Raw genomic sequence first — 26,695 nt, 5'->3', positions numbered from 1 at the left:
CTCCAGGAAGTCTGAACATGTCCCTGCGCTGCCAGACTGGGTTTGAGTTTTGTTTGGAGTATACCAATATTCTGCCCTAACTGGAACTAATAATTAAGGTTTCCCATTGCTTCCCGTTATAAACTATATAATGAATTAGATGGTCTGGAAATTATACCAGTTTCTACAGGTGCTGAATTACTGGTGAGTCATAATTCTACCCATTCGTTGGATGCTTTGAACCCATGTCAGAAGCCAGAATTCCTGCTGAAGCAATTTCAGCAATTTTCTGAGAGCTGTAACTAATCCCATGATCTAATTTGGTGCAATTAGCTCTTTGCAATAATCAAAAGGATCCAGCAGAAAATAGGCTGGGAGATGATCCTTCTTCCCTGCTTAGCCCTGGAAAGAGCTTTCTTAGACTGATGGAGCCAGTGTGAGGCAACTCACTTTGATAAAGATGAAAGAAATTGTGGGATCATGGAATTGTTTGGGAGGTAAAGGACAGTAAAGCTCATCCAGTCCCACCCCTGCCATGGGCAGGGACACCTCCCACTATCCCAGGCTGCTCCAAGCCCCATCCAACCTGGCCTTGGACACTTCCAGGCATGGGGCAGCCACAGCTGCTCTGGGAAATCTATTCCAAGACCTCATCACCCTCACAGGAAAGAATTTCTTCCTCAAATCTAATCTAAATCCACCCTCCTCCAGTTTAAAACTATCACTCCTTGTTCTATTGCCACAGGCTCTGCTAAAAAATTTGTCCCCATTTTTTTTACAGGTGCCACAAAGGTGTAGAAAACACAACTTGGGATGTGACGCATAGGATCCAGACATTAAATCCCATCCTTCGCACCTGTTCCTTCATGTTTTCCAGGTCACACTGCCTCCTCTGGATCACAAAGCTCAGCCCTTTCATCTCTCGCTGGTGGGACTTCAGCTTCTTGAAGTGCCTCCACTTTTCCTCCTCAAGCTCTTGGAATTTAGTAAGGAAGGGGAGAGCTGGGAGTTGACACTTGTGGCTTACATAGGAGCGTTGAGTCTCTTTCCAGAGTGAATTAAACTCAGTTTAGAGAAAAAGATTTGTGGATCCTGAGACTGATAGCAGAAAATGGTCAGTTCTCCTACAACTCCCCATTCCCAGCACATGCCATCACCTGTCTTCCAGGAGTATTCTTCCAGCTTTGAGACTCACAGAGTTTATCAGAAGGGAAAATTAGATCCAGAAATCACTTATTGAAGACAGGAACCAAATCCCACCACTTTTGCACTGTTATTTCTGACAGTGAGAGGCTTAAGAAGCTGTCACCAGACCTACCCTGGCTGAGTACAATGCTTCCAACTGGGATTTGCTTTTCCAAGCTATACCCTCACTCCAGCACTCCATGGCCCTGAGGATGGCCCCCTGTCCAGAGCTCAGCTGTTGTCCATTTTCACAGTGACAGAGGCATCACAGGGACTTCTCTCCAGCTCACTTTTCCTAGAAGCTGTGCTAAGCAGCCCAAAGTCACCAGGGCATCCCTGTCCTTGGATTTCTTTTCTCACATCCCAGTGGAAGTAACACCACCATGGAGAATCTGACCTGAGCCACAGCCTAGGAGTTGAAAGGGGGTTTGGTTTCTTTTTTCAGATCTCAAAATCTTCCTGATTGGGATGCCCAAAAAGAGCCTGATTGGTTAATCTGGCCCAAATTCATATAGACAATGAGTAGATGGGAGGAAGAGCTGCCATGAGGAACAGCTGGGACAGGAGCATCCCTACCTGAGCAGAAATACATTTCAGGAACTCCATCTCCTGTTTTAGGGTTTCCACCTTTGCTTCCAGCTCTGCCTTGGTCAGATGGACACACTCCACATCCTTAAAGAGCTTCCAGATGTTTAGGAGTCAAAATTATGTTTACACAAGGATCTAAGGCAATTCCGTTATATTTTTGGAGTAAGAAATTTTGTTTAAGAAACTCAGTTATCTCCTGACCAGCAAAAGCTAAGGGGTTCCCAAGAATATATCCAGTATATTGAAGAGTTCTTGCCGAAAAACCATCATCATTCAAGCACAAGGAGCAAAAAAACCCACCAGTTTAGAAAGAAGTATTCTCTCGGTGATGGGTTTTTCGACACCCCACACCTGTCCTAGGACTTCTATGATTCTCTAGACCGGCCCCTTGCCTTGCAAGGATTGGATCAGAGGAAACCCCTTGGATCTCTGCACCCAAATCTTCCATTGATCCCAATCCCTTACCTTCTTCAGCAACACCAAGTCACTCTCAGCAGTGGTGCATCTGCACTTCCTGCTCATATCTGGTGGGAAAAAGAGGAGACCAGTGAAGGGGTCATTCCAAGAATGGAGACCTCATTTGAGTGGATATTTAGGGGACAGAGTGCTTTGGATCTCATCCTGTTGGATCTCAAACTTTTGGATCTCAGGTTCTTGGATCTCAATATTTCAGGTGTCAGATTTTTGGATCTCAGTTTTTGGGTGTCATCTTTTTGATCTCAGCCTTTTGGATCCCAGATTTTTGCACATCACCCTTTTGGATTTCAGCTGCTGGAGTCTTAGCCCTTTGAATCACAGCCTTTGTTATCTCAGATTTTTGGAAGCCCAAGCCAAGAGTCTCCTTAGTGCAGCTGTTGGAGCTCCTGCCCCAAGAGTAGCTTCTCCTCATTCAGTGGCACCTGAACTCCTGCACAAACTCCTCAGAGTGGCTCAGCTTGAGCTCCACCTGGTCCTGTTCCCACTGCAGTGAGTCCAGCAACTGCCACCATCAGCAGGCAAAGCTGCCCAAGACATCCTTGATGTCCCTCTGGGTTGGCAGCAGCTGCTTCCACAGGACATCCCATGAGGCAGCCAATGCCCTGTTCTGCTGCTCTGGAAGTTTCACCGGCACTCAGAGAGCCTGTTCAGGTGTGTGTTGGGATGACTCCTACTGGGACCACAGGAGTGGGGGGAACACAAGGAATCTGCTCTTTTGGGTCAGAGTTCCCAGGCTCATTGAGCAGGTTGAGAGGAAAAAGGGGGTCAATGTGGCCTTCCTAAGCCTGCAATCAACTGGGAGGTGTCCCTGCCATGGAAAGGGGTTGGAACTGGATGATCCTTGGGGCCTATCCCAACCTAGGCTATACATAGTGGGATTGTTGGGGTGTCCTGCATGGAGCCAGGAGCTGGGCTCAATGATCCTGGTGGGTTGAACCTTCCAACTTAGCATATTCTGTAGTTCCATGGTTCCATGAATCTTAGAGCAAGGTGAGCCTGCTGCTCATCCCTTCTCCAAGGAAGCCCTGGACAGCACAGCCTTTGTGGCAGCTAACGAAACACCAGACTTTTAAATAAATCTGCATCAATGGGCTGAAAGTAGAAACCCTCATTCATGGATAGGAGACCATGAAAAAAAACCTGCCTGCAGAAAGAAGCCAACAGTGCCAAAGCCCCACTGGACACTTTGGAGGAACAGCACCATTCCACTATTATTGATAAAACCAGATGCAGTTCATCAAAGTATTTAAAAGTATAAATCAGATTAAAAAAACATCAAGTGCTTGACCTGTGTTCATGGCACTGGGGTCACACATACCAAAACCAGCTCAAGGCTCATGAACTGCAGTGGAGAAAAAGAGATACCAAATGGAATGCCAAAGTCTTCTTTCAACTCTCACCTTGTGAATCAAAGAGGCAAACTGGCTGTGGAGGCCCTTCAGCTGCTCCCTCTCCTGCTTTCAGAGCCACTGGATTTCAGGGCTGACCTTCACATCCAGGGGCTGCAGGAGGGCCCTGTTGACCTGCATGACGTGAGCACCTCCACATTTGCTGACCAACTCACCAGTGTCCCAGCACCCCTGACCTCCCCAGAGACCAGAACAAATCCATTTCCATCCTTTTGTGTTTTGGAGTCTCTGGCCATGGCTCCAGCCTCTCCCAAACACTGCCAGGAGGCAGAAATGCTGCTTCAGCCAAGGGTCAACCTATTAGAAGCAGAGGATGGTGAGAAGAATTGTCTTCCATGGGAAGCTCACCCAGCTGACAGCTGCTGGCTCATGCTGGAAGAATGTCCTCACCATGGAGGAGAGGACACAACCCAGAAGGAGCCCTTTGCCCACACACATCTGCACTCCTCCCTTACACACATATCAGGAGTGGAGCTTACTTGATGAAAAGGAATAATTTGGGCTTTTCCTGGGGTTTGCAGTACCTGGTAGAAATTAGGAAGTTTCAATATATAATACAAGTGAACATTTGTGAAATCCAGTGGAATTTCTCTAGGTGTCAATGCAGTCAGCTTGGATTCTTTTATTGGGTTAGTTTGTTCTCCTTCCTTACAGTGAATACAGGTTAGGAAATGACCTGGAGAGTGTTTCTTTCTTCCAAGGACAGTTTCCTCTGCCATGAAGACAAGGTGGGAGAGCTGAGAGCTGAGGGTGTTAGCCTGCAGAAGAGAAGGCCCCAGGGAGATCCTGGAGCCCCTTTCAGTCCTTGAAGGGACTCCAGGAGAGCTGGAGAGGGACTGGGGACAAGGGATGGAGGGACAGAACAAGGGGGAATGGCTTCTCACTGCCAGAGAGAAGGGATAGATTGGATATTGGGAAGGATTTCCTCCCTGTGAGGGTGGGGAGGGGCTGGGATGGATTTCCCAGAGCAGCTGTGGTTGCCCCTGGATCCCTGGAAGTGCCCAAGGCCAGGCTGGACAGGGCTTGGAACAGCCTGGGACAGTGGGAGGTGTCCCTGCCATGGCAGAGGGGAAACTGGACAAGTTTTAAGTTCCATTCCAACTCAATCCATGATTCTGTGATTCTTGTTAAGTCTTAGGCTTTGATTGTGAAGAACACCCAGAGAACAAGACACACATGGCAAAGACAATAAAAAGCTTTGAAACTAGGAGGATCTATCCCAAGTCTGTTAATTGGACACTGGTTAATCATTTAATTGAGAGCAGTGTTAAGCTGGTTGTGGTGGGCAGAGCATAAAGCAACCTGTATCCTGCAAAATTCCTCATTAATCCATCTGCAACTCCTTGTCACTATCCTTTATATGGGAGCTTGTAATTAAAACCCTTGGGATAGCTCAAGGCAAATAAAAAGGGATTTATTGGAGTGTCTTGACAAGTGGAGAAGAAAAGGCTGAGAAGATTCACAGAGTTGCTGAGAGCCCAAGAGGTGGAGCCAAGATTCCATCTCTCTGCTCATGGCTTCCAGCCAAAGTCTCTTTCAAAACAAAAAGTGGTGAAGGTTTCATTTCAGATCACTTAGAAGAAATCACTTTCCTCTACTACTCCACCAGATCAATCCTGAACTTTTTCAATAGGCTCAAACCTCAGTCAGTGTTTTTGTGGCCATTAAACATTTAAGCATTTCAAACCACCAAGAAATGGGATAATATTTTCCCCTGCTCATTTCTCTCCTTGGTTTTTCAGGAAGTTTTAAAATTTTTAAGTATTTTTTCAGATCCTGTGTCAAAGCAGTTTTTACAAGAAATCTGAAGAAAAACCAATCTGGTTACCAGGAACCTTACTGGAATTCTGTTTCCAAGAGCAGCTGATGCCGAAGGTTTCCCTGTACCTCATTATTTGCAAATGTTCTGTTCTGGAACACTTTGCCCTCTGCCCAGCAGGGGAGATAATTGATAGGATGAGGCAGCTGGAAAGACAAGCAGCTTAATTAGGGGTTCTTGACAGCACTATCAATTACACCCACACAGGGCAGCAATTGAAGTCTGGATGTTTCATTTAAATAGAGGCAGCGTCCATGGCATTCCCAGCTGGAAGAGCAGGATTGGAGCCCAGGGAAGGACATTTGGCCTGGAGCTGCTCTGATTCAGCTTCATTTTGCCTCTAGTTGTCTCTCCTTGGGCTCTGCTGAATCCCCCTCCTGAGGTACCCCAAGGGCCTTGAGCAGGGCTCTCACAGCACCTACCTTGAAAATTTGGAGCTTTTCAAGCAAAGAAAGAGTTCACATGGTCTTTGTTTCCTTCCTGTGGCCAGAGCCAACAGGTTCATGGCTGGGTCCAGGTTGACCTCCCAGAATAAATTGCAAAAGATCGTGGATGGTTTAATTGAGTTTTCTTCTACTTTTCTAAGCCAAACTTTTGAATATGGGTTTTCAAAGCTTTGGATGGCATAAAAGATTCATCCATTGGATCACTCTCTCTTCTGACTCCCAGCCCACTTGACCCCTAACGACCCTGAGTCCCCAAATGGTACCTGAGGCCACCTGATGCCACCCTTGGGCTGTAGCTTACAGGGCCACAACATCAGCTTTGCCTCCCTCTCCCAGTTCTACCCCATCCCACACAAATTGCTGTAGGAGACAAAATATTTATGCCTCATTTGACAGCTGAAGGTCCCCAGATTTGAAGCACACCAGGTCTTATCCACTTCTTCCACCCAGCTGTTGGAACTCGGTGTACCTGTGTCATAGCAGTCGCTTTTCTGCAGCTTCCTCCAAGGACAGGGAGGGTTGGATGCGGACTGTGTGCCAGGGTAATCACAGCTCACCAGTGCTCTTCTAATCACCAGGAATTTTGGAAAGAGGCCCAGCAATGAGCCCCACAATTTTGATGGTGCTACAATACAGCCATGACTAATTTCACGGCTTTTTGCCAAAGTAAATCAGGAGGGAACGTCTTGTTCTGGTCACATCTGCACAGCAAAGATGTGAAAAACTCCACCAGTCAGACTGGGAGAACTGGGGCAAAGACCAGCTCCATCCTAGCACAGCACAACCTTTTCCTCCCACTAGATGGTGGTATCTAATGCATTTGGGCCCCTGCTTGTGTTTCTGGTGGTGCCAGGAGCATCCTGGAGAATCCTGGAGCACCCAAAGGAGTGCTGTGAGGATGGGGAAGGGTCTGGAGGGGCCACAGGAGGAGCAGCTGAGGGTTGGTTTGTCTGACTGGAGGAGTCTGAGGGGAGATTCATTGGGGGCTGCAGCTTCATCCCAAGGGACAGCTCCAAACTCTGCTCTGGGGACCAGGGACAAGACCCAGGGAATGGCTGGAGCTGTTCCAGGAGAGGTTTAGGTTGGATATCAGGAAAAAGTTCTTCCCCAGGGAAGCATCGAACACTGCCCAGGCTCCCCAGGGAATGGTCATGCCTCCAAGTCTACCAGAGCTCCAGGAACATTTGGACAATGCTCTCAGGAGGTGGGATTTTGCAATTAGTGGGATTTTTGGGGTGTCGGTGTAGGGCCAGGAGTTAGACTCAAAGATCCTTGTAGGTCCCTTCTAGCTCAGGATATTCCATAGTTCTGTGATTCCATGGGATGAGCCAGTTCACACCTGGAAACACTTAGGAACTTCCCAGGATGCCACATACAAGAGGTTGTTACAGCAGTGGGGGATAATATTTAGGACAGCACTTGGACAACGAGGTCCTCAATCCGTGGAAGCTGACATTTCCCCACGGACTCATGCTCTAGGGCTGACTCAGCCTGAGATGTTCTGTACAACATGTGTGAACCTCTGGCATAAAACCAGCAATGAGACAGAGTCACCAGCAGCTCCAAAGAGAACTGACCTCCCGCCAGCCCTTCTCCCTGTCCTTCCCCCATTCCTGAGATCCTGCTCATCCACCAGCACTCCCAGAGGCTCCTGCTCTGCCTGGGCACAGGGTGTCAGCAAACTCCTTCTCTCAGCGTTGACAGCCCCGTGGTGATGGAAAACACACGCCAAGACATGAGCTGGGGCTCCCTTGTTGTCTCATGGCTTCAGCTCAGCCCCTGAATTGCAAAAGTTGAGATGTCTGCAGACTTATGGAGTCAATATTGTGGCATTTTCATGAGGGATCTCAAATTTGAAACAGAGGCTGGACTTGGATGATCCTTGTGGGTCTCCCCCAGCTCAGGATATTCAGTGATTCTGTTGTTCTACGAACTTAGGGATGAGCCAGTGAGGAGTAAGCAGTGGACATGGCCATGAAAAGATCAACACTGCATGTGTTTTTGATGTTTTCCATACATTTTTCAATATGCTTTGGCACTGGAAAGAAAATAATCTGCTTGATCACCCCAGCTCAAATCTGAATGGTCCAAAGAACTGAATCTGAGCCTTGGTCTTAAATTTCTGTAGTCCATAGACCTGAATGTTGGTGTTGGTCTTAAATTTGTGTGGCCTGAAAACTTGGACTTTGTGCTTGGTCTTAGATCTCTATGGTCTAAATCCCAGGGATTTAGCCTTGGTCCTAAATTTTTGTGGTCGAGACACCTTAAATTTCACCTTGATCTCAAACTTGTGTGGTCCAAAGACCTGAATATTGGTGTTGGTCTTAAGTTTTTGTGGTCCCAAGACCTAAAACTTGATCTTGAATTTAAACTTGTATCTGGACCCCAGAAATTTGGTCTTATTCTTAAATTCACATGGTCCAAAGACCTAAAACTCAGTGTTGGTCTTAAATCTGTGTGGTCCAAAGTCCTAAACTGGGCCAGACGCTCTCCTTGCAGAACCAGCAGGAGCCAGACCAAAAGCTCATGGAGGAAAGGAACTACTATAAATATTAAAAAATATGGTATTTTTAGGCAACTCAAACACCAGATGAGATTTTGCCCTCCTACTCCAACAGGTATAATTGGATATGGAAGGAGGTGCTGGAACACATCTCCAGAAACTCGGCGGCCCTTGATGGCTCCACTGATGAGCAGAACAGGCTTGGATATTCCCTTCCAAGCCTCCCCTGCAGTACCTGGGACACTCCCAGAGTGTAAACAGCACTGAACCCCCTCGGGGGTTCCCAGCTGCTGCTCTCAGTTCTCGTCGGAACCTCAAAAGTCTGGCGGCACCCGGAGCAGAGGCTGTGTCTGATCCCCAGCAGGTGACTCATCCCCTCCAAGGGAAAGGCATGAAGGGGATGCTGCAATTACCTCCAGAAGTGCTCATTTCTTACCACTTTTCTTCCCTTTTAGCATCCTTTCATGCTAAAAAAGGGATCAGTAAAAACCACTCAGGCCTGACCACAGCACTCATATTTTTACTATTAATAGAATATTTTTACTATTAATCAGATATTTCTATCATAATTCCAATTTTTTTTACTAAGCAGATATTTTTTGTTGGTAGTCCAATATTCTAATTATTAATCAGATACATTTATTATTAGTCTATTATTAACCAAATATTTATTCCATAATCTAATATTTATATTATTAATCAGATAACTATATTGTTAATTATATTTGTCCAATATTTTATATTCAACATTCTTAATATTATATTATATTATATTACATTACATTACATTATATTATATTATATATATTTCTTATTATAATATCTTTGATAATAATAAAAATATTAATAGTTATTTTTATTGTTGATATAATATTTTATTATTATTCAGATAATTTTAAACTAATTATACACTTGTATTATCAATCCTTTTTATTAGTAATCTGATATTTTTATTATTTATGAGATTTTATTTCTTCTGATTAGAGATGAGAAACACCCTGGCTGCTCCATTAATTTATCTGTGAAACCAAAGCCCTGTGACCATCCAGACTGTGCAGAATGACTCCACTTTTTGTCCTGAAAGATGAGGTTTTGCCTGAATTAAAACCTAATCCCTTGGATAAAACCAGAATTGTGATGATGCAGAGTGGCTTTCATTTGGATCCTGAGGTTTCACCTGGATTGTGAAGCCTCTTGGGAGCCATGAAGCTGAACCCAGGTGAGACCCAGTTTTGACTGAACTACAACATCTGGAGCTCCCTCCATGCAGATTCCTAAGTGCCTCCAGACTTTGCTGTGGGCTTGGTTTAGCCCTTTGTGGCTGCACATGGAATCATGGAATGTGTTGGTGTTGGGGGTTGGTTTTTTTCTTGTTCTTTCCTTATTACCTGTGGAATTTCTTCCCACTGAGGTGCTAAGAAGCACCGATGGCTGGGTTCTTGGGATGTGGAGAGGGAACGCCTCTGGTTTTTGGGAGTTCATCTGGGGCAGAAGGGAGCAGAGATACCACAAGAACAGGGGCAGGTAAAAAGAGACGGGGTTGGGGCAGTCGCTCTCTTGCTGCTGTGCTTTGTAGGAGGATGGTCTGACCTGGGGGAGTTCACTGCCACCACCATAACCCAGCAAGGACCTCTCTGCTGCTGCTGGGCCCCTGTGGCACTCACATTCTCTGAACATGATTCCATTGCCCAGGGTTTTTCTCCTGGGAATCTGAAAGGCCAAGAGGCCTCAGAGAAAAGAAAACCAACTATCTCATTTTCTTCTCCTGTGTTGTGCTCATGTGGAATGTGTTTGGAGATTGTTTACCCAAGGTGACTGCTTGATTGAACTCTGCTGTGAGTTGTTTTGACTCACTGGCCAATCAGGGCCAAGATGTGTTGGGACTCTGAAAAAAATCACAAGTTTTCATTATTATCTTTTTAGCATTCAGTAAGTATTTTTTCTGTATTCATTGGTATAGTATAGTATTCTTTAATATAATAGAGTATAATAAAGTAATAAATTAGCCTTCTGATAAGATGGAGGCCTCCTCATGGTTCCTTCCTTCGTCAGTGGCCCTGCATTTACAATAGGCCGTGCATCCCCCTGCCCTGCCAGGACATCACGCAGGTTCTAGCTATTGCCGTGGAGTTCTGATACATCTCATCCACAGACCTGGGATTTTCTGCTCATCCCTGCCGTTGCACCCTGTTGCTCGCAAGAGTCCTGTTGGGGCACGGGGATCAGCTGCCCCGGGGTTTGCGAAGCAAAACCTCTCCTCCATCCCTTCCCATCTTCGGACAACGCCGCCATTGCCACGCGCGCCCCGAGCCCACCCCACAGCGCCCCCTGCAGCCACGGGGGGATCACTGCACCTGCCCCTCCCCCCGGGAGCCACAGCGCCCCTGCTGGCTGTGCCCGGAACTGCACCAAGCGGAAAGCACCTGTCCTGGTTTAGGGCAAATTTGGGAGAAAACCTCCAAAGGGGCCCCTCCAGAGAGCAAACCCACATGGCCCCTCCCCTCAACCAGTTCAGGAAGGATTCCTCAGAGAGAAGTGGAAAGAACCTGTTTATTTAACATGCACAGCACCCCCCAGCACAAAAAATGAACAAAACTGGGTGACAGCACTCTGTCACTGCTCTGAAAAAGATGACAAATTCAGAAAGTCTCTCTTGGGGGTGGTCGCTCTGTTATCAGTCCCTCCAGTGCTGGGGATGGCTGCTGCAGGCCACAAGGTGCAAACTCTCAGTGTTTCCCAGGTCCCAATCCAGAGCAGGTTTGAGTAGGTCCAAAAAGGGAAAGGAAAAACAGTCCAGCAAGAATTCAGCCTGCTTAGCTAAACTAACTAATGAGCAGAAGCAAAAAGCAAGAGCAAAGCAGGAGCAAAGCAGAAAATAGAGCAAGAGCAAAGTGAAAAGCCAAGCAAAAGGCAAAAGCAGCACTACGTACTGCCCCGTCTCTGTGTCCCACCAGCTATGGGGGAGTAGCTGATAAGAAACCAAAACAAAACTTTCACTCTTCAGAGCCAGTCTTTGAGGCACAGACCACAATAACCAGCATAAACAGAACACAGGAATGGGGATACAAGTATAACGTCACCCTAGGACAGGGCTGCAGCCCAAAAGCTGGGACTGGGTTTGGGTTCTGTTTGGTGTTAGTGCCGGAGTGGTTGTTGTTGTTTGCTTTATTATACACACCAGTAAAGAACTGTAGCACCCCAAGAACTCTCTCCTTTTGGTCAACCCCCAAGCCCTCAGCCCTGGAAACATTATCTACTTACCATAGAGCTAGCCCTTCCAAAGGGAAAAACAACACCCCCGTGGTGTTGGTGTCGGCGTCGCAACTTCCCCTGGTTTCTCCCTCCCTTTTCACTAGCCTGGCATCCCTGGTGGCCACCCCCCTCCCACCCCCGGAGGCCAGTCCCCTCTGCCCAGCCCTTAGCTCCGCCCCCTACCCCTTCCCCTTTATAAGCTGACTGCTCGACGTGGTTCATTCTCTTTCCCCAGGTTTGTCCTTCAGTGGCTGTGTTACCCTGCTGGAATAAAACCTTGCAAAAGAGCCTTTCTTGCCTCTATTGCTGAGCCAGTTACGGTGAGCACTGAGTGGAGGTTTGACTGCGTTGCCTGAATGTTCACTCAGCTTGCTTTTTGACAGGAGAGGCTTGCTGGGGACAGGGAATAGGCAGCAGTACCTACCATTCTAACACCTGCATTTTTAAAGAATTGTTATTCCTACTCTCTTATATTTGCCTGAGAGCCCCCTAATTTCATAATTGTAATAATTCGGAGGGAGGGGGTTTACATTCTCCATTCCAAGGGAGGCTTTTCTACCTTCCCTTCCAGACACCTGTCTTGTAAATCAAGACAATTGGGATGGGAGGCACCTTAAAGCTCATCCTGTTCCACTCCCTGCAACGGGCAAGGACATCTTCCACTACCCCAGGCTGCTCCAATCCCCATCCAACCTGGCTCTGGATACTTCCAAGGATGGGGGATCCTTCGGGAAATCCATTCCAGGGACTCACCACTTCACAGGGAAGAACTTCTTCCCCATGTCCCGCCTAACCCTGCCCTCTTCTGTTCTATAACCCACCCCTTGTCCCATCATTTCTTTCCAAGTACCTCTCCAGCTCTCTTGGAGCCCCCAATGAAGAAAAATGACCATTAAAGATCACTTCCTATAAACATAGTTCAATAATTCAATTGACATTCTGTGGTTGTTTTTGTGGCTCTACAGCCCTTTGCAAAAGGGTCTCCACAGTGTATTTCCCAGAAATGTGGGTCTCTCCCCATCACCCTCCTGCCCCTCCAGGACTCTTCACAGTTGGAATTCTTTCCAAAAGAGAGGATCCTCCTTCCCTCCAGCTGGGGAAATGACATGAAGTATTCCCAATGGGATTGGGACACTCCAGTCGTCTTAGTGGAGTGTTGCTAAACAAGGGTGACATTATTAAACTGAGCTTCTCAAACAAACTTTTGACATAAAATCAGCTGCTCTGTGCTTTGTTAGAACTTTTGATTGGACTTTAGGAGGTTCTGGGAGAAATTTAGGGAATATCTTGCTTCCTGTTATAAAAACCACCACTGAATAAGATCACGGAATCATGGAATGTCCTGAGTTGGAAGTGGCACACAACAATCATCAAGTCCAACTCAAGACCCTGCACAGGACAACCCCAAAATCAGATGTTGGCAAAGAATGTTTCCTCAGGTACACCCCATCTCACCTTAGCTCGGGACTCCAGGGGGAAAACTGAACCAAAAGTGAGATGCGACTTTTGTTATTCCCAGACTTTATGCAATTTTCTTCATCTGCAGCTGCAGTGACAAAAACAAAGCTATACAGAGGATCTGCCCCCAGGTTATTCAATGAGTGACTCCTGGAGGTAATGATGGATCTGAGATGTAGTCATGAGTCCTGGCTGAATGGTCAGACCAGACATAAAAGACTTGTCCCTAAACCCCATTTTTACAGCAGACAATCTGCATTTGTCATTCTTTTCTAGACATTTTCTTCCACTTTTGAACTTTTTCCAGGAGCTTTTTTTCTGTGGTTGGATCAGATTTCCATTAATTCATTTATATAGAAAGTTCTATCAAATGTCTCATCAGAGACATCAGAGTCCTGCCCTCCCCCAGACCAAAACAAACACATCACTCAGGGTTTCAAGCTTTTAGTTGCCAAAGATAAAAGTTCCACACAGCCTGAGATTAAAAGCTCTGAGAAAGCCCAAGAAAGGGACACCATCACAATATCAGCATCCAGCAAAGGAGTGGGATCCCTGGAGAGTCCAGGGATGGTTGTGCAGGGAGAGCTCAGGATGATGCACAGCCCGTCCAGATCAGTGATGACAGCAGGAAAGTCTCATTGCCCCCAACAATGAGGGGGAACAACTTCATCCTGTTCCACTGGTGAGATTTTGCATCTGAGTTTTACTTGTGGGCAGCATCTCCAGGGGAACCTGAGCCACTTCCATAGCCAGACCAGTAACCTGGGCTTGCAGAAAACCACTCTCCTCCTGACCGGCATTCCTCAGTCTCACCTCTGCAGCTGGGTGTCCCGTATTCACAGGTGGTTCCAACATAACAACTGTCCCCTCCAGAGCAATCACAGCTTCCTTCCCCCCCACTACCAGGGCTGCAAGTTCCAGCAGAGCTCGATCCCCAAACTACAGAGGAGCTTCCTCCTCCTCCTCCTGAGATTGATCCTCTCCTGCCTGAGCTTCCTCCTCCATATCCTGAGCCTCCACCATACCCAGAGACTCCCCCATATTCTGACCCTTCTCCGTACCCTGAGCCACCTTCTCCTCCACCAATGCACCCACCACAGCCATAACTGGATCCACCATGGCCTGAGCTTCCTCCTCCTTCCCCACCACCAGAGATGGAGCCTCTCCTGACAGAGCTTCCTCCTCCATACCCTGAGCCCGCTTCGCCCACACAGATGGACCCACCACTACCATAACTGGATCCTCCATGACCTGAGCTTCCACCACCTCCAGACGTGGAGCCTCTCCTGCCAGAACTGCTCCAACCTCCAGAGCTCATCCCCCCACTGTGGGGGCTGCAGCTGCCAGAGCCTGATCCATATCCACCAGAACTGGAACCACCTCCAGACATGGAGCCTCTCCTGCCTGAGCTTCCCCCATACCCTGAGCCGCCTTCTCCTCCACCAATGCACCCAGAGCTTGATCCTCCACTGCCTGAGCTTCCTCCATAGCCAGAGCTGATTCCTCCTCCAGAACTGCTCCCACCACTGCCAGAGCCCGATCCCAACCCTCCAGAGCTGTGACCACCTCCCGACATGGAGCCTCTCCTGCCAGATTCACCTCCATACCCTGAGCTCCCTCCATACCCTGAACCTCCTTCTCCTCCACCAATGCACCCACTGCTGCCATAACTGGATCCTCCATGACCTGAGCTTCCACCACCTCCAGACGTGGAGCCTCTCCTGCCTGAGCCACTCCAGCTTCCGGAGCTCATCCCCCCACTGTGGGGGCTGCAGCTGCCAGAGCCTGATCCATATCCACCAGAACTGGAACCACCTCCAGACATGGAGCCTCTCCTGCCCGAGCTTCCCCCATACCCTGAGCCGCCTTCTCCTCCACCAATGCACCCAGAGCTTGATCCTCCACTGCCTGAGCTTCCTCCATAGCCTGAGCTGATTCCTCCTCCAGAACTGCTCCCACCACTGCCAGAGCCCGATCCCAACCCTCCAGAGGTTCCACCACCTCCAGATGTGGAGCCTCTCCTGCCCGAGCTTCCTATTCCTCCATACCCTGAGCCACCTTCTCCTCCACCAATGCAGCCACCACTGCCATAACTGGATCCACCATGGCCTGAGCTTCCTCCTCCTTCCCCACCACCAGAGATGGAGCCTCTCCTGCCCGAGCTTCCTATTCCTCCATACCCTGAGCCACCTTCTCCTCCACCAATGCAGCCACCACTGCCATAACTGGATCCACCATGACCTGAGCTTCCACCACCTCCCGACATGGAGCCTCTCCTGCCAGAGCCACCTCCATATCCTGAGCTCCCTCCATACCCTGAACCTCCTTCTCCTCCACCAACGCACCCACTGCTGCCATAATTGGATCCTCCATGACCTGAGCTTCCACCACCTCCAGACATGGAGCCTCTCCTGCCAGAACTGCTCCAACCTCCAGAGCTCATCCCCCCACTGTGGGGGCTGCAGCTGCCAGAGCCTGATCCATATCCACCAGAACTGGAACCACCTCCAGACATGGAGCCTCTCCTGCCTGAGCTTCCCCCATAGCCAGAGCTGATTCCTCCTCCAGAACTGCTCCTACCACTGCCAGAGCCCGATCCCAACCCTCCAGAGCTGTGACCACCACCCGACATGGAGCCTCTCCTGCCAGAGCCACCTCCATATCCTGAGCTCCCTCCATACCCTGAACCTCCTTCTCCTCCACCAACGCACCCACTGCTGCCATAACTGGATCCTCCATGACCTGAGCTTCCACCACCACCAAACATGGAGCTTCTCCTGCCAGAACCAGTCCAGCTTCCAGAGCTCATCCCCCCACTGTGGGGGCTGCAGCTGCCAGAGCCTGATCCATATCCACCAGAGGTGTGACCACCTCCAGACATGGAGCCTCCGCTGCCCGAGCTTCCTATTCCTCCAAACCCTGAGCCACCTTCTCCTCCACCAATGCAGCCACCAGTGCCATGACTGGATCCACCATGGCCTGAGCTTCCTCCTCCTTCCCCACCACCAGAGATGGAGCCTCTCCTGACAGAGCTTCCTCCTCCATACCCTGAGCCTCCCTCTCCCCCACAGATGGACCCTCCACTACCATAACTGGATCCTCCATGACCTGAGCTTCCACCACCTCCAGACGTGGAGCCTCTCCTGCCAGAACTGCTCCAACCTCCAGAGCTCATCCCCCCACTGTGGGGGCTGCAGCTGCCAGAGCCTGATCTATATCCACCAGAACTGGAACCACCTCCAGACATGGAGCCTCTCCTGCCTGAGCTTCCCCCATACCCTGAGCCGCCTTCTCCTCCACCAATGCACCCAGAGCTTGATCCTCCACTGCCTGAGCTTCCTCCATAGCCTGAGCTGATTCCTCCTCCAGAACTGCTCCCACCACTGCCAGAGCCCGATCCCAACCCTCCAGAGGTTCCACCACCTCCAGATGTGGAGCCTCTCCTGCCCGAGCTTCCTATTCCTCCATACCCTGAGCCACCTTCTCCTCCACCAATGCAGCCACCACTGCCATAACTGGATCCACCATGGCCTGAGCTTCCTCCTCCTTCCCCACCACCAGAGATGGAGCCTCTCCTGCCCGAGCTTCCTATTCCTCCATACCCTGAGCCACCTTCTCCTCCACCAATGCAGCCACCACTGCCATAACTGGATCCACCATGACCTGAGCTTCCACCACCTCCCGACATGGAGCCTCTCCTGCCAGAGCCACCTCCATATCCTGAGCTCCCTCCATACCCTGAACCTCCTTCTCCTCCACCAACGCACCCACTGCTGCCATAATTGGATCCTCCATGACCTGAGCTTCCACCACCTCCAGACATGGAGCCTCTCCTGCCAGAACTGCTCCAACCTCCAGAGCTCATCCCCCCACTGTGGGGGCTGCAGCTGCCAGAGCCTGATCCATATCCACCAGAACTGGAACCACCTCCAGACATGGAGCCTCTCCTGCCCGAGCTTCCTCCATAGCAAGAGCTGATTCCTCCTCCAGAACTGCTCCTACCACTGCCAGAGCCCGATCCCAACCCTCCAGAGCTGTGACCACCACCCGACATGGAGCCTCTCCTGCCAGAGCCACCTCCATATCCTGAGCTCCCTCCATACCCTGAACCTCCTTCTCCTCCACCAACGCACCCACTGCTGCCATAACTGGATCCTCCATGACCTGAGCTTCCACCACCACCAAACATGGAGCTTCTCCTGCCAGAACCAGTCCAGCTTCCAGAGCTCATCCCCCCACTGTGGGGGCTGCAGCTGCCAGAGCCTGATCCATATCCACCAGAGGTGTGACCACCTCCAGACATGGAGCCTCCACTGCCCGAGCTTCCTATTCCTCCAAACCCTGAGCCACCTTCTCCTCCACCAATGCAGCCACCAGTGCCATGACTGGATCCACCATGGCCTGAGCTTCCTCCTCCTTCCCCACCACCAGAGATGGAGCCTCTCCTGACAGAGCTTCCTCCTCCATACCCTGAGCCTCCCTCTCCCCCACAGATGGACCCTCCACTACCATAACTGGATCCTCCATGACCTGAGCTTCCACCACCTCCAGACGTGGAGCCTCTCCTGCCAGAACTGCTCCAACCTCCAGAGCTCATCCCCCCACTGTGGGGGCTGCAGCTGCCAGAGCCTGATCCATATCCACCAGAACTGGAACCACCTCCAGACATGGAGCCTCTCCTGCCTGAGCTTCCCCCATACCCTGAGCCGCCTTCTCCTCCACCAATGCACCCAGAGCTTGATCCTCCACTGCCTGAGCTTCCTCCATAGCCAGAGCTGATTCCTCCTCCAGAACTGCTCCCACCACTGCCAGAGCCCGATCCCAACCCTCCAGAGCTGTGACCACCTCCCGACATGGAGCCTCTCCTGCCAGAGCCACCTCCATACCCTGAGCTCCCTCCATACCCTGAACCTCCTTCTCCTCCACCAATGCACCCACTGCTGCCATAACTGGATCCTCCATGACCTGAGCTTCCACCACCTCCAGACGTGGAGCCTCTCCTGCCTGAGCCACTCCAGCTTCCGGAGCTCATCCCCCCACTGTGGGGGCTGCAGCTGCCAGAGCCTGATCTATATCCACCAGAACTGGAACCACCTCCAGACATGGAGCCTCCACTGCCCGAGCTTCCTTGTCCTCCACCTCCAGACATGGAGCCTCTCCGGCCACAACTGCTCCCTCCTCCAGAGCTCATCCCCCCGCTCTGGGCACTGCAGCTGCCACTGCCAGAGCTGGATCCATGACCACTGGAGCTCTGGCCACCTCCAGACATGGACCCTCCACTGCCCGAGCTTCCTTGTCCTCCACCTCCAGACATGGAGCCTCTCCGGCCACAACTGCTCCCTCCTCCAGAGCTCATCCCCCCACTCTGGGCACTGCAGCTGCCACTGCCAGAGCCTGATCCATGACCACTGGAGCTCTGGCCACCTCCAGACATGGAGCCTCCACTGCCAGAGCTTCCTTGTCCTCCACCTCCAGACATGGAGCCTCTCCGGCCACAACTGCTCCCTCCTCCAGAGCTCATCCCCCCACTCTGGGCACTGCAGCTGCCACTGCCAGAGCCTGATCCATGACCACTGGAGCTCTGGCCACCTCCAGACATGGAGCCTCCACTGCCAGAGCTTCCTTGTCCTCCACCTCCAGACATGGAGCCTCTCCGGCCACAACTGCTCCCACCTCCAGAGCTCATCCCCCCACTCTGGGCACTGCAGCTGCCACTGCCAGAGCTGGATCCATGACCACTGGAGCTCTGGCCACCTCCAGACATGGAGCCTCCACTGCCAGAGCTTCCTTGTCCTCCACCTCCAGACATGGAGCCTCTCCGGCCACAACTGCTCCATCCTCCAGAGCTCATCCCCCCACCCTGGGCACTGCAGCTGCCACTGCCAGAGCTGGATCCATGACCACCGGAGCTCTGGCCACCTCCAGACATGGAGCCTCTCCGGCCACAACTGCTCCCTCCTCCAGAGCTCATCCCCCCACTCTGGGGGCTGCACCCCCCAGAGCTGGACCCCCATCCTCCAGCGGTCTGGCCACCTCCAGACATGCAACCTTCATGACAGGAACTTCCCTGTCTTACACCCCCAGACATGGAGCCCCCCCTGCCAGAGCTACTCCCTCCTCCAGAGCTCATCCCACCACTTTGGGGGCTGCATCTGCCACTGCCAGAGCTAGATCCATGACCAATGGAGCTCTGGCCACCTCCAGACATGGAACCTCCACTGCTAGAGCTTCCTTGCCCTCCAGATCCTGAGCCTTTACCACCACCAGAGATAGACCCCCATCCTCCAGAGCTGCTGCCACCCTTGGACATGGAGCCTCCACTGCCAGAACTTCCTCCTCCTCCAGATCCTGAGCCTTTTCCACCACCAGAAATGGAACCACCTCCACCAGAGCTGGACCCCCATCCTCCAGAGCTGCTGCCACCCTTGGACATGGAGCCTCCACTGCCAGAACTTCCTCCTCCTCCACAGATGGAGCCTCCACTGCCAGAACTGCTCCCACCTCCTGATCCTGAGCCTTTTCCACCACCAGAAATGGAACCACCTCCACCAGAGCTGGACCCCCATCCTCCAGAGCTGCTGCCACCCTTGGACATGGAGCCTCCACTGCCAGAACTTCCTCCTCCTCCACATCCTGAACCTTTTCCACTACTAGAGCTGGACCCCCACCCTCCAGAGCTGCTGCCACCCTTGGACATGGAGCCTCCACCACCTGAACTTCCTCCTCCACATCCTGAACTTTTTCCACTACCAGAGCTAGACCCCCACCCTCCAGAGCTGCTGCCACCCTTGGACATGGAGCCTCCACCACCTGAACTTCCTCCTCCTCCACAGATGGAGCCTCCACTGCCAGAACTTCCTCCTCCTCCAGATCCTGAGCCTTTTCCACCACCAGAAATGGAACCACCTCCACCAGAGCTGGACCCCCATCCTCCAGAGCTGCTGCCACCCTTGGACATGGAGCCTCCACTGCCAGAACTTCCTCCTCCTCCACATCCTGAACCTTTTCCACTACTAGAACTAGACCCCCACCCTCCAGAGCTGCTGCCACCCTTGGACATGGAGCCTCCACCACCTGAACTTCCTCCTCCACATCCTGAACTTTTTCCACTACCAGAGCTAGACCCCCACCCTCCAGAGCTGCTGCCACCCTTGGACATGGAGCCTCCACCACCTGAACTTCCTCCTCCTCCACAGATGGAGCCTCCACTGCCAGAACTTCCTCCTCCTCCAGATCCTGAGCCTTTTCCACCACCAGAGCTGGACCCCCATCCTCCAGAGCTGCTGCCACCCTTGGACATGGAGCCTCCACTGCCGGAACTTCCTCCTCCTCCATATCCTGAGCCTTTTCCACCTCCAGAGATGGACCCACTCCCACCTAAGCTGGATCCACCCCTTCCAGAGCTTCCACCTTTTCCCCCTCCAGTGACTGGCCCTTTCGTTCTGCTCCCACCACCAGAACTCATTATACCCTTCCCACTTTTTATGCCTCCAAAGACTGCAGAAGCTCTGGCATTGTGGTCAATGACACCTGCAAGAAATGGAAATTGCATTTAATTTATTCCTTTTACCCCAAAAAATTCTGAGCGGGGTTGATTTAAGCATCATCCTTCCTACCCTGGTGGCCATGGACTTTTCTTTAAAGGGGCCCACAAGAATCTCCTGTAGTAGACATCAACCTATGGAATATTTTCTCATTTTGCTGGGGTTTTTAGCTTTTTTTTAAACATCATTTATGTCTTATTTCACCCATGAACACTCAGTGCAGCCTATTCTTTACAAAGGCTAAGACTGTGTTTCTCTCTCCTTCAGCTTCCTCAACTTTCCCACAAATTTTAGGACTAGTTTCTATTTTCTTCCCTTCTGCCCTGCATCAAGCAGACCTATGGGTTAAATGCGGTGTTTCCCATTTCCTCCAAATTTATTAGGAATTAGCCAATAATTCTAAAGCCACTTGTTACATTAATGTGTGTTCACAAAGTCCCCTTTGCATCCTTTCCTGAATTAAGATGGGACCTGGGATAGTTTGTTCCAATGGTGTCAAGACCACAAAGTAGGAACAGTTTCCTGTAAAAAAACCCTGATAAAAATCCTTGGGATACTCACAGATCATGGCTGGTGATCCTTCTTGGATCCTGTGGAGGAAAAGTGACATTGAGGTAAGGCAGCCAATAAAATCAGAATTAAAATTCAGGTTAGGCTTTATCAATGATCTGCAGAAAGGTGACTCCTCCCAGGCCCAGGTCATCCCAGAGATCCCAGTGACAGATCCATGGACATGCTGCTTTGTCTGGGTGTTTCAGCCAGGATGGATTTTGCCCCCACCTGTTCTCCTCCTCGTCCAGGAGTGAGCGATACATGGCAATCTCAATGTCCAGGCCCAGCTTCACATTCAGGAGCTCCTGGTAATCATGGACAAGCTGAGAAAGGTCATCCTTGGCCTGTTGGAGGGCATTTTCCAGCTCCTCTAGCTTTTCCTGGCCGTCTCTGATGGCCGAGCTCCCACGGTGCTCAGCATCTTTAATGGAGTCCTGTAGACTGGAATTCTGCAGAGGGAACAAAGGGAATGTGACCATGTCCCATCTGTGGGGAGGATTTTATAATAGAATCATGGAATATCCTTTGTCAGGAGGGAACCACAGGAATCATCAAGTCCGACTCCTATCCCAGCACAGGAAAACCCAAATCCCATAATTTTCACACCCTCCTGGTATTCCTTGGAAATCAAAAGGCTTTTCTCAGTATCTATTATCTGTTATTAATCAAAAGGCTTTTCTCAGTGACAGAACAGCAAACATACATTGGACTGGGTAAACTAACACAATTAAACCCCAATATAGATCCCAAAAATCTAAATCTGCTTCAATTGGAAGAGAAAACTCTATCCCTAAGTTTGCCTCCTAACAACTGGCTGCTACATACTGCACTGAGACCCCATGGAAAAGGGGCTTAAACCATTCAGTCCTGCTGGAAAGTATCAGCTTTACCCTTTTCCTTGCGATTTCAATTTCTGGTTGGAGTCTTTGGATCTGCCTGGCAAGTTCCTGGATTTCCTGGTGACTGTTCCTCAGTTGTTCTCGTTGACTCACCCACAGGTTCTGCAGGTCCTGGTACTGATGGGAAGAGGACACAACACATTTTTGGCTTCTTTTCCAATGAGAAGATTTGTGTTCCTGTTTCACTGGTGTGCACTCACCCTGCCCCGGTACATGGCATCCACTTCAGCCGTGCTCCTCTGGGCCATCCCCTCGTATTCCTGCCTGACCTCCTCGATGATCCCATCCATGTTCAGGTCCCTGTGGTTGTCCATGGACAGAACAACGTCAACGTTCCCAACAACTGTTTGCAGCTGGGACAGCTCCTGCAGAGAAAACCAGATTAGGGATTTTAACAGTCCTTGTGGTCAGTCCAGGCCTTTATGAGGGAAAAATGGGACCTTGTGGCCAATTTCCCACTGGAATTTCTCCACCTGCAGCCCCCAGGTACCACTGTACCCCCACCACTTGTAATTTGCAAGGTCTTCTAGCCTTTGGGACACACCAGACCTGTTTTCACTCACAAAAGGCCAAGGATAATTAATCCTCCAAACCAAAAATCTCACTGAAGCAAAATTTCTGGGAATCTCCAGAAGGCACATTCTTCAAGACCCGAGGGTAAGATTTTAATCACTCACAGCTTCATATAAACACCGTAGGAACTCCAGCTCCTGCGTCAGGATATCCACTCGGACATCAAACTCCATTTTTCCCATGTAGGCACTATCCAGTTCCTGTAAAAAGACCCCAAAAATATTGTAATATTTGCATGTTGTTGACCCAAATGCTCCGTTGAAGTACAATTCTTGGAATATTTCCATAAAGCCTGCATTCCTGGGATCAAATAATGGCCTAGAGATCTCAGATTTCATTTGAAACACAAGGGAAATAAAGGGAAAGCATTTAAGATCAAAAAATTGGCTGGGAATAAGACCTAGCTCAAGGAGGCTCCTATTTCTCTGTGGAACATGAGAAATGGGAAAAACCACAATTTTTATTCATACTTCTAGTAAAAAATTCCCTAAATTTTCTCTTCACATATAGTTTCATTTTTCTAAGCCATCTATAGACATTATTTAACTTAATGACAATATTCCACCTGAATTGGGATTGAGTGAATAGGGAAAAACCAGCACTTTTTAGATATTTGTCCTACAAAGGACCAATTCATTCTCTAGAGGAAATAATCCCTCCTCAGTCTTGTTCTGGTTTTCAGTTACTTTGGGTAAAATTGGACAAAGCTTAGCAAAAACTTCAGCTTTTGAGAACCTTGGCAACCACCCAGATATTGTTTTCTTTCCAAGGTTTTGATTTGCTCAGGATCTCGGGTTAATTCACCTTTTTAAGCTCCACAAATTCCTCCTCCTTGGACGTGCGGTTGTTGATCTCCTCCTCAAATCTGGGGGACAGAAGGAGATAGATTATTATCTATTATCTAGTATCTATTATCTGTTATTAATTAATCTATTTAATTAATATATCAATTACCTTTAATTATTGATCTTAATTGTTAAGTCAGGTGGACCAGTAAACAACAGAATCATCCAAAGGCTGAATGTGTTTTCATTTAACTTTAATTGCAATCTCTGGCAAATGCAAGCCCTCTGCAAAAAGAGGCACTAAACCAGCCCAAAAAATGGGGTCAGTACAGATCACTTCTAAATTTACTAATTCTGAACTAAACTTTCAATTTTTCAGAGCTTTGGGTGGACATAAATTATCTAAGCCAGAAATGGTGACAACTCTTCCCAACTTGACCCCAAGCTCAGCTCTGTCCCTTCTCACCAGGGCCCCGTGAGTGGAATCTTGGGTCACTCACTGCTAGGGGGGAGAAAGAAAAGGAAGAGTCTGGGAAGGAAAAAGGATGGGAAAGATCATCACAAACTTTGGTTTTCCTCTCATTTTTGGGAGTTCAACCCTTACCAAACTCTTCCAGCATCAAAGTCAAGCCCCGCAATGCACCTGCAGCAGAGGAGGGCTAAGGAACTCCAAAGTTCTGGAGATGCAAAGCTGAGCTTTGCCATCCAAGGGCACAATGAGCATCACCTGGGAGAATTGTAGCACCTGTTTTCCCAGATTTGTGACTATTCACCTGTTTTTATAATCCTCAACAAGCTGGAGCATGTTGTAGGCCTCAGGATCCAGCTGCTCCTTCTGGCTCTGGAGCGTCTCAAGCTGCCGCTGCAGGTTGGTGATGTACGACTGGAAAAAGTTGTTGATGTTTCTGCTCTCTTCAGGGCTGGAGCTCTGCTGCTGCAGAAGTTCCCACTTGGCCAAGAGTGCCTGATTCTGCTGCTCCAGACATTGAACCTGGAAGGTGAAGCCGATCGAGAGGGGCTGCATGTCTCCAGTTGGCATCTCTGCCATGGAGACGGGCTGGGAGAGCTGGGGGTGCTCACCTGGAGAGGAGAAGGGAAAGGAGACCCTGGAGCCCCTCCCAGGGCTGAAAGGGGCTGCAGGAGAGCTGGGGACAAGGGATGGAGGGACAGGACACAGGGAATGGCTTCCCACTTCCAGAGGGCAGGGATAGATGCAATATTGGGAAGAAATTCCTCTCAGAGAGGGTGGTTAGGCCCTGGAATGGATTTCCCAGAGGATGCTCCATTCCTGGAAGTGTCCAAGGCCAGGTTGGATGGGGCATGGAGCAGAGTGGTCTAGTAGAGTGTGTTCCTGCTCATGGCAGGAATTGGATGGACTTTAAGGTCCCTCTCAACCCAAATCACACCACGATTTCTATATATTGACCAGGTGATAACCTGACACCCAAAAGTTTAGGAGGGAAAGAAGAGTCACAGACATGCCAATTTTTCAGGACTTTGGAATCTTAAACCTCCTCAGTGTAACCAGCACCTCCTGTCCAGTAAAATAGCAAACCCTGAAGTCCCCACATGAGAGAAGCAGAGACAGAGACACCTCCCAGATAACAGCAGGGTGGAAGAGTTTTTGTGGCTGGTTTGAGTAGAAGCAGAAGAGAAGACAAAACTGGTGAGCTGGGAAGTGATGAAAAAGCTGAAGATAGACTACCTAGTAGAGGGCAGGGCTTACAAACCAAGAAGTGATTTGTTTAATAATTCAGAAAAATTGAATTCACTTGCAATTTCTGGTAAGTGCAAACCCCTGCAAGAAGAGGCACTAAAACAGCCTGTTCTTGCAAGGCTTGGCTTTGCTTGAGAAAAAAATTATAACTCATCAAGATGTCCAGTCCCTCACACATTTTTCCTGCTGGCATCAACAACCTCCAGGCATCAGAATATAGGAATATATATTCCCAGAAACCCCTTTTCTCCAAAGAGGAGTGAATCTATGTGCTGGTGACATCTCAGCAGTTTACTGTCCTGCACAAAAGACAGCTCTGAGATCTTTACCCCAAGGCAAAAAGTGATTCACCCAGTTTACAGGTACCCATTGTGAGCTTCACAGCAGCCTGTGGGAATTCAGCCAATGCTGGGATTTTTGGGGGGAGAAGATGGAACATGAAGGTGTTCCTATGACTCATGCTTACCTTATACCTCCCCCTTCCCAGGTAACAGCACAGAGACCAGGACTCACCTTCTCGATGAATGATGCAAATTTGTTGTTGAGAGCTTTGATCTGCTCCCTCTCATCTGAGCGCACTCGCTGGAACTCGGGGTCCACCTGGAGCCGTATTGGCCTCAGCAGGTTGGTGTCCACATGGACCTCCTCAATGCCTCGGAGAACTCCGGCCCGTCCCAATCCCTGCCCAGCTCCTTGTTCCCCTATGCCTCCCCCGAGTACCTCCCTGCCTGAACCTCCTCTGTAGGTGCCACCAAGCCCTGTTCTACCACTTTGAAAACCTCCCACAAAATATTCTTTTCCACCAAAACCCCTCTCAGGTTGTCTCCAGCCACCAAACCCAAGGCATCTCCCATATCTTACTCCTTCTCCTCCATAGCCTCCACCAGTATAGACATTCCTGAACCCTCCAAGGTTGTGGAGGCTCCTGCTGCCATACCCATGCCCAAACCCTCCGAATCTCCCATCTCCACCACCCAAGGTCCCGCAGTGAGCAGAAGAAGAACTGAAACTCCTGTCCCCATATCCAGAGAAATATCGTCTCATGGCAGCACTTCCAGGGGGAAGAGCTGGTGGAGGAGGTGGTGAAGCACGAGGAGAAATGAGAATGAAGGATCCTCAGCTACTCTAGAGGAGTATGGAAGTTCTCCTTTATACGTTCTGGAGGAGCTCATCTCCATTCCATAGTAATTAGCTGGTCTCTAATGCTGTTATTGGGTTTGTTTCATCAGGCAGCAATTAATGGCTGCCCAGAGAGGTCAGATAAACACCAACACCAGTGGGGCAATTGTGAAATCCCCCAGCTCCTGCCTGACTCAAGAGCTTTGCTGACGGATCTCCTTATCTCATTAACCTCCATCCGTAATTACAGTTACCCCTGCTCATCCCCACAGCTCATTCTCTCCCATATTTCCCCACCTCTTTTGGTATTTCAAGGGGCACAAGACCTTGATGGTCCTTGGGGGCATCTGACCCTTCACTGCATCACCAGGAGCACCTCCTGCACCCTTT

At 49.8% G+C, this 26,695-nt stretch overlaps 1 protein-coding gene and 1 pseudogene across 50 annotated transcripts; both read right to left on the bottom strand.

Annotated features, from left to right (window-relative positions):
• Positions 1-938: 938 nt before the first annotated feature.
• Positions 939-3,527, bottom strand: LOC115484400 (keratin, type II cytoskeletal 4-like; annotated as a pseudogene).
• A 10,017-nt stretch (positions 3,528-13,544) lies between these two features.
• LOC108963459 (keratin, type I cytoskeletal 9-like) lies at positions 13,545-26,328 on the bottom strand. Of its 50 annotated transcripts, none has more exons than XM_050983881.1 (13): positions 25,700-26,327; positions 24,243-24,460; positions 23,489-23,549; positions 22,789-22,884; positions 22,312-22,476; positions 22,103-22,228; positions 21,441-21,661; positions 21,222-21,250; positions 18,541-20,646; positions 18,256-18,375; positions 16,969-17,043; positions 16,045-16,278; positions 13,545-15,306 (listed from the first exon to the last, which is right to left on the bottom strand). In XM_050983881.1, exons 1-13 carry the CDS (start codon positions 26,228-26,230, stop codon positions 13,820-13,822), a joined length of 5,469 nt encoding a protein of 1,822 aa, XP_050839838.1. In that variant the 5' UTR covers positions 26,231-26,327; the 3' UTR covers positions 13,545-13,819. The 50 variants fall into 50 exon arrangements, with proteins under 50 accessions (XP_050839838.1, XP_050839827.1, XP_050839849.1 ...); XM_050983870.1 differs by lacking the exon at positions 18,256-18,375 and adding an exon at positions 17,962-18,255 and having other exon boundaries at positions 16,045-16,239; positions 16,930-17,043; XM_050983892.1 differs by lacking the exon at positions 18,256-18,375 and adding an exon at positions 18,421-18,459 and having other exon boundaries at positions 18,790-20,646.
• Between the last annotated feature and the right edge of the window lie 367 nt (positions 26,329-26,695).

Source organism: Serinus canaria, chromosome 25 (genome assembly GCF_022539315.1).
Source record: "Serinus canaria isolate serCan28SL12 chromosome 25, serCan2020, whole genome shotgun sequence".
In the NCBI taxonomy this organism is placed as follows: Eukaryota; Metazoa; Chordata; class Aves; order Passeriformes; family Fringillidae; genus Serinus; species Serinus canaria.
Note: the sequence above shows the minus strand (reverse complement) of the source record. Positions and strands in the feature narration are given on the sequence as shown.